This window comes from Mytilus trossulus, chromosome 3 (assembly GCF_036588685.1).
Source record: "Mytilus trossulus isolate FHL-02 chromosome 3, PNRI_Mtr1.1.1.hap1, whole genome shotgun sequence".
Taxonomy (NCBI): domain Eukaryota; kingdom Metazoa; phylum Mollusca; class Bivalvia; order Mytilida; family Mytilidae; genus Mytilus; species Mytilus trossulus.
The window spans coordinates 34,088,074-34,096,398 of NC_086375.1; the positions used below are offsets into that span (position 1 = coordinate 34,088,074).

The 8,325-nt window shown below is 30.3% G+C and overlaps 1 protein-coding gene across 1 annotated transcript; it reads right to left on the reverse strand.

Moving 5' to 3' along the window:
* Nucleotides 1–660: 660 nt before the first annotated feature.
* LOC134709375 (WAP four-disulfide core domain protein 12-like) lies at nucleotides 661–7,189 on the reverse strand. The gene is made up of 3 exons (XM_063569544.1): nucleotides 7,018–7,189; nucleotides 1,451–1,535; nucleotides 661–816 (listed from the first exon to the last, which is right to left on the reverse strand). The coding sequence occupies exons 1-3, from the start codon at nucleotides 7,087–7,089 to the stop codon at nucleotides 734–736; spliced, it is 240 nt and encodes a 79-aa protein (XP_063425614.1). The 5' UTR covers nucleotides 7,090–7,189; the 3' UTR covers nucleotides 661–733.
* Between the last annotated feature and the right edge of the window lie 1,136 nt (nucleotides 7,190–8,325).

Genomic DNA, 8,325 nt, shown 5'->3' on the forward strand with positions numbered 1-8,325 from the left:
GTCATAGTTAAGGGCGAAAGTTGGCGCCTATAAAAGCCTGATGTTTAATGGTTGTCCTTTGTTGGCGTCGTTCATATGTTGTTCTCGTTTCTTATTTTGATATAGTATATTAGACCGTTTAGATAGTTTTACAATAGTCATTCTGTTGCTATTATTTGCTTGCTGATCGGTATGAGCCAAGTCATATGCCATATTTTGACCTATAATTGTAAAAATCACAAAAATACCGAACCCCGTTGAAAAATCAAATTGAAAAGTGTCCAATTAAAGGCAAAATTAAAAGCTCAAACACATCAAACAAATGGATAACAACTGTCATATTCCTGACTTTGTACAAGCTTTTTCTTATGTAGAACTTTATTTTAATTTTTTATACATTATGAATTGTTTGAATTATATGGAACTTCTTTAAATGTATGGTTTATTCGGTTTTTGTTTCTGTTCCAACCTACATTTTATTTGTTGCACGCCAATTTTCAATTTGAATGAAACAAAGCAAACATATCAATTTACTTTCAGGGAATGAAAATATTTTCTTATTTCTTGCCAACAGACACGAGTATAACTTAATCAGAGGATGCATTATGTTGTTTTCGTATCAAAATTGCTCTTCAACTTTTAATTGTTTGGCTTGATAAATATTTTGATATGAGCGTCACTGATGAGTCTTATGTAGGCGAAACGCGCGTCGTGTGTACTAAATTATAATCCTGGTACCTTTGATAACTATTTGTCAACCTGCTTGATTTCTTAAACTTAGATGCAAATACATACCTTTACAATTCGTTCCGCAATTGTCTCCACAACATAACTGTCCTGCAAAGATAATAAATAAAATGTTTATATGAATTAAAGTATAAAAAGATAAAAGACATTGATAAGAAAGACAACATTAATCATATATGTTTATTTTTTAATTTCGAAATATTATATTATTCGTTGTAATCAGATTTTTAATGCAAATATCATATAGTTGTTTGTTTACTAGTATACGTATTCTACTGTGAGATTGTTTATAATAACCAACGTTTTCCTCGAAGGAAATAGTACAGTTGTGCATATACACACTTATCATAATGAAGACTGTATGTGTTTCTTTTTCTCTGTACATCTGACGTAATGCTGAAAATGTTTTTTCATACTTTTGGACAAATCTTCATCGGAATAAAAGTACAAAGATTTAAACGTTTTAAAACTCTACAAATCTGTTACTGTTTCGCAATATATGACGGAATCATGTTTCAAATAGTAATTTGATTGGTTTTTTTATCTGTTGGTTTGACTAATTTTAATTTTACTTTTGATATTTTTTTCGAACAGTATACATTAGAATTTTCAGTTTCGTGGTAAAGGTGTCGCTGTCAGTTTTTGATGCTATTGGTTTGTAATTGTATGTTAAACAAAATTGCCATGAATTAATAAACCTATCCTGTCTTTTATTTTATTTTACCTGGCTTGCATTCTGAATCCGATTTACATTGTTCATGAAAATGAACACATCTGATTTGTGGATCAATTGGTGGACATCCGGGCTTCTAAAATTAAACACTCGCATATAATTATGGATAATAATTAAAGGCATATGCAACGAGTGACTAGGAAACAATAATGTTAATCCAGTTCTTGGACCAATGTATGCATATATCATAGATAAGTCTTCTGTGCACTATTTAATCATTTTTTGCATTTATGACCGCCTGACACATCTGTCGCATAACTGGGCGAGCGTCTGCTGTGGTTTTTAGCTATTTTTGATACGTCGTCCAAGTTCGTTTCAAAGATGTACAATTGGCGATAATTCTGGGGACATTGCTTGCCATGGCAACATACGAATATGGTTATTTTGCAAAATGTTCATCACAATGTGTGCCATGTGACAGCGGGCACTGTCCTACTGAAAACGTGGTTGAGAAGATGTCTTCGGAAAATGGGAGCCATATTTCGTCCCTATTCCTGTTTGTATTTAGGTTACGAACGATGATTTTCAGCTCGGCGCTCGTGATGTAACGTCGTTTCACGTCGCCTGTCACTACGGGGGCGATCATTTGTCGTGCAAGTATCTCTTAGGCGAGTATTCAGCCTTTCTATAGTAATTCTAGAGAAAATAAAGTTTGCAACCTGCACATGAACTATTCCTGCTGCCAACATCACAATAGCTGGTTTTTTCTCATTTTGAAGTAGACGGGGCATTGACATGCATGTATTTTTTTCATTTTTTTAATGCGAACTTTTGTTAACAATCGTGTATAACACAACTTATGATCAACAGAACAACTCGATTCCATCTATATACAGGTAAAAAAAAATATTTGTTTGAAATCAGAAAACTGCGTTACGTCATTTCCGATAAATAAATCTGAAAGATAAATCATTCAGGGGACTAATTTTCATCCTGAAAATATTGGAAATTAATATACAATGTATGTGATTTTTTTTCAACTTAAAAACCAATATAAAGTTTCTTATTTTTTCTAGTATATACCGGTATTCCGTATCCACTTGTAAATAATACACGACAGTCTTGAAAGATTCTGAGTACTGACATTGATTATCATCTTGATAACGTGTTATTATATTCTTTCTTGTTTTCTTAAATGCATATTACTTTTACTGTTAAATCAGTTTTCGGTGTGTTTTTTATACATTTGACCTGACTCTGTACTTAATGTGAGATAATTTTTTTCATTAATGTATATTAGAATACTAGTAAATATTTGTAAAGATTAGTCAAAGAAACACAAAAGGTACATAGACAAAGCACATAAGCAAAAATTAAAAACAAGAATAAAAAAAATTACAATATCACAATAAATGTGACGGGATGTATAGCTTTCTGTAGATTATACTAGTATTTCTAAATTTAGATTAAAATCATAATGTAGGAGAAAAGTTTAAGCAAGGGAAGGTTGTAAATTGAAGGAGATATATTATATGTATAGTTCAATTTGTGATCATTAAATTTATTTATGCAATTGAATGAATAAATATTCAACATAAGGTCAATGCAGAAAAATATAAAGTTTTTTTAATGAGGCTGAGAAACAGCCGAACCCTCCCCAGTTTTGTGCCGAATACAAAAAAATATATATTTTTATGACAATGGCTTCATATTGTTTTATGCTGCAACTTTAATTAATTCGTTGAGGGCTTTTTAAATCGTCAAACTTATTTGCATGCCTTAATGAACCCCTGGTTGTGGGGACAAAGTGTTCCTTGATGAAATTGACATTACACAAATTATAGCTGTGTTTCTAAATACAACTAGAGAGCGATGAAGTTATTAAAAATGCATTGATGATTATTATTTTGACCACCTTTCAATAATTGTATACTGCTGTTGTTTTTTTGTGTTTTTTTTATACCCATGAATATTTCTTAAAAATTAAGCGAAAAACACATCACATAGATGACAAATTGCAACCTTCCAAAAGCAGTAAAAAAAAAGATTTAACTATAAAAATAAATACTTGATTCAAATAACATCGACATTTTCCTAGAAAAAAACGCATATAATATGCGTTAACAATCGTGTATAACACAACTTATGATCAACAGAACAACTCGATTCCATCTATATACAGGTAAAAAAAAATATTTGTTTTGAAATCAGAAACTGCGTTACGTCATTTCCGATAAATAAATCTGAAAGATAAATCATTCAGGGGACTAATTTTCATAAGCGAAAAACACATCACATAGATGACAAATTGCAACCTTCCAAAAGCAGTAAAAAAACTATAAAAATAAATACTTGATTCAAATAACATCGACATTTTCCTAGAAAAAAACGCATATAATATGTCACGTGATAACACTGACAAGATTGCTGACTCATTCACATGGACATGTGGTGTGTTTAATCTAGTTTTAACAAGTTTTTTAGAATTATATTGTTAGTTCTTTTAGCTCTTTTCTAGATTATAGAGGGGTTGAAATGTATATAAAAAATTACCATTAAAATTGTATGGGAGTCTCAAATAAAAATGATATAATTTGTTCACACTTTGCATAAATCTGGTATATATTGATACATGTTCAAAAATATAACAAAAATGATAGGTCACCATGCATTTTCTTAAGCTTTAGGTTGTGACAAAATGAGACATTTTGTATAGATTATACAGGAAAATACACAATTCGGAAACTAAACTAAATGATAGAATTGTAAAAAAAAACCGAAAAGATCACTTTGAGACAAACCTTTGAGAATATCAAAAGAAAATATAGGAACACCGTACGTTTATTCCGGCTAAAATACATAATAGGAAAATTCCATGTAGAATCCTTCAGAAAAGGACCGTTTCAGAAGTATCTTAAATAGCCAATTTTAAAGAAAAAATAAACTAAAATAATATACATTTGCAAAAAATATTAATGTTTATTAAGTTATATTCTTATAAATTGATATAGATATAGGAAGATGTGGTGTAAGTGCCAATGAGACAACTCTCCATCCAAGTAACTATTTAAAATTGAATGAAAATTCAAATTATTTATCTGAATTCCTGTATCAAATTCTACTAAATTGATTGAAAATATGGACCTTAAAATCTCTGTTTTTTTACAATCCAAGATGGCGAAAGACACCCTTACCCCCTTAAAAGACTCGTCAAACGTTGTCTGTTGTCATATCATCTCGTTTTAGTATTTTGTTCTTTTGTTAGTTTCGTTGTTGGGGTTGTTTTTTTTGGGTTTTTTTATTGGTTACTTTTTGTTGGTCATCAACAGTAACTTCAACTTCTTTTAGTGTTAGGGCATTACATATTGCATAAGTAATGTATGTTGCCATTTGAAGTGTTCCTGTTGTTCCTCTGTTTTCCTTTCATAATTGATTTGTTTTCTCTCAATCGATTTATGACTATTGAACACCGGTAAACTACTGTTGTCTTTATAAACATCTGTCTATTGGGGATTTCAACATCTATCTACTAAAATGACTAATACCCCTTGCAGCAAAGCTCGGTCGTGTTGCATATTCTTAGTGGTCACATTTCAAAAAGATCTGCTTTTCAACCGAGTCCCGTGAATAAGAACTCAACTTTATTTCTGAAAAGTTTTTTTTAATCAAACGCATTCAAATTTTAATATTTCGTCATTTCATCATTTTTTTAAAGTTTTTTTATTTAGTTTATAAAGTGAACAATTTTGTAAGGATACATAAATTAGTATGGCGTTCATTATCACTGAACTAGTATATATGTGTTTAGGGGCCAGCTGAAGGACTCCTTCGTGTGCGGGAATTTCTCGCTACATTGAAGACCTTCTGCTGTTGTTATTTCTATGGTTGGGTTGTTTTAAATTTTCAAAGAGAACATAATTACATTTGAATATTACTTATACAGTGAAATTCATGTCAATATTTTTACATGTTTATTTAATCAATAGGAAAACATATGGTGACCTATTGCAATTATAAACATATTAGTATGTTTGCATTAAATTTTCAGTAAACATTGATAAATGACTCGTGTAATAGTAAAGCAATATACTTTCGTATGATTAACACTTAGTAGACAAAAATTACTTACTACGTCGTAAAATTGAGAAATTAACCTAAGATGCAAAATACTTTAAGCGAGCTATGATGTAGAGGTCACGGGTGGAGAATCAGTCCAAACAGAAAACAGCAAACGGACGAACAGAGGATAACAATAATACTATCCTCAATGTATCTTTTTAAATATAATCTTATTCGCTATAAAACAAACAACTGTTTCAACAAAGAAACACAAACAAATAAGCAAAAATGAAAGACAACAAATCATAATTGACAAAATAACATGACAGCGGATGTATAAGTACTGATTCACGTTTTAAGTAAACTATCAAAAAAGGATAAAGATTAAAATATATGGTAGAAAAAATAAAGAACATTTTTTTTTTTTAAATAAAAAAAAACCTGATTTTGACAATCTATGCCTCTTCGATTATGTTCAAGGTCACATAAAATAACTAGCTGGTATACCTAAAATAGGTAAAGCCAAACTCGGCCAATAAATGAAATTAGAAATAAAAGTCAACAATATTCGTTAATATATTCGGAGGTATTTTATATTTGGAATTGAAGGTCAACAGAACCAAGAATCTAGATATTTAGTGAATTACATGTGTTTTTTAAGCATATTGCAGAAATCTCGAACAGAACGAAGTCATCTATAAATGAATGACAATATTTTCATTAATCAACGTTTGTGTGTATCTAAGTAAATGAATGAATTTACCATTATATATCAGGTTTGATATCTATCGTGAATTGTGTGATTGAAAAACCTCATTAGAGAATCAGTCTTATATTTTTACGCCAGACGCACTTTTGTTTACAAAGTACACACCAAAAACGCTCGAATAAGAAAAGGTAAAAGCTTATAAACATCGAAATTAACGGTTACTGCCTAAAAATTCAGAATGGTATTGCAAAATGCTACTAAGGACTCTCTTTCTACAGTAGAAAATACTTGGTATATAAATAAACTCATCATTGATACCAGGATTGCAGTTTTACATTTACGCCAGACGCGCGTTTCGTCTACAAAAGACTCACAAATGACGCTCGTATTAAAAATGTTAAAGGTTGAATAAAGTACGAAGTTGTCGAGCATTAGTAATTTAAAGTTTCATGAGAAGTTTATTTATTTGTATGAAAATATCTTTGATGTTTAATATCAACACACCATTGCTGACTACTGAGCTGTAAATACCACCAGGATGGAAACCTCCTTAAATAGTTAATATGGAATCTGTCTATACCAAATTTGAGTAAGAGGAATGATTAACCAGATAAGGTATAAAATATTAAAGGAGCATAGTAGTTTAATTTAAACATATTTCATTTGCTTAAGTATGCAAAGGGGATGTAAAGCCATCAAATTATGGTATCAAAAGTGAAATAAGTGAAATAAATCAAGTAAATGGACAAGTTTCAATCCAGAATTTTAAAAAATAAATACGTATTTAAAAATTAAAGGAAAAACAATAACAAAAAGAAAAAAAACGATAAAAAGATAAACATAATCTTACTGTCGTAACTGTCGTACTGCCTTCACTGAAGGTGATTGTTGCCAAAATAAATAAAACAAAGGCGTACTTCATGTCTTCTTTTTGTCAACTTTAAAAACAATAACGCAAATCAGAAATGTAGCACATTCTAGTTCAATATAAAGTGGCTTAACTTATGTTACACGTGTTTATATTTTTATATCCGTTGCGAATTTTTTTTATCTGGTATTGTCAATGTACTTTAACGACATTATAATGTACTTGAAATATGGAAAATACAGCTTAACATACAAAATAGTATTTTATGTGATGTGTGTAAAAGGATTAAGTGTATAAACATAAATAAGGATAATAAGAATGATAATTTCGTTTCCTTTTTTCGGTAAACTACTGTTTTACAATTCTGATATATTTGATTGAGTTTACAACAGCTGGGTCTACAATGTATCCCATTGCTGATGATTTTTTTTCCCGAATTAATCATATGCCCAGTAGTTTTGACATGCTCTAGCTTTAATATGATCTTTAACTGTAAATTACTTTTGATTGAATTGAAACACTTCTATAGTTGAGTTTGTATATGCTCTTCATCTTCGTATTTGAATTGCAATCACAACCGTTCTATTTTGAGCTTTTAAAAGTTTTATAAAGACGAAACGGTCGAACGGCGCTTGGTCTCTTTGATGAATTTTTACCGAATGTGAAGAAATGCTTATGGACAGTTGTTCAAGTGTGGATTGGAAATAGAGAGACAATGAATATTAAAAAGGCAATGCAACTCCTTATATTAACTTATATATTTCTTCTTATTCTTCAAAAAAAAATTTAAATGATATTTCTGTTCATGACTCGACGTACATTTTGTCTGTTTTGAAAATTTGTAAATAAGACATCAAGCACATGGGCAATAAAAGTGTAAAAAGTAAAAGCTACAAGGTCGCCGTATGTTATACCTTTTTTAGAATTAATAAATTGAAACAATTCATACCATCTCTTTTGTAAGTTGTGAGTGATGGTACTAAGAAAGGTAGGGAAAGTGCACAAGAGACTTAAGATTCGAATTGCTTCACAAAATTCGACTTGCATCATTTTCTCATGGTGCCGTCATTTTGAAAAGAGGATAATGGAAAGGGTGCGACAACACATGTTCTATGATAACGTGATCTCTGCATTTTGCCGAAATCAGTGTACGTCTAATCACAAGTTAGACATTTATTGTACCTGAAAGTATTTCCCCCGATTTATATTTAAGGTTTGTGATTGAATTTGATATTGGACTATACAAACTCCTTGTGATCTTTAGAAAAAGCACTAGTGATAAAATGTTTC

Bases quoted from the DNA above. Each gene is read 5' to 3' on its own strand.
- LOC134709375 (XM_063569544.1), bottom strand. From the start codon at position 7,089: ATGAAGTACGCCTTTGTTTTATTTATTTTGGCAACAATCACCTTCAGT. The intron at 1,536-7,017 runs GTAAGATTATGT...GTTTAATTTTAG, and splicing joins GCAGTACGACAGTTACGACA to AAGCCCGGATGTCCACCAAT. The intron at 817-1,450 runs GTAAAATAAAAT...TTATCTTTGCAG, and splicing joins GGATTCAGAATGCAAGCCAG to GACAGTTATGTTGTGGAGAC.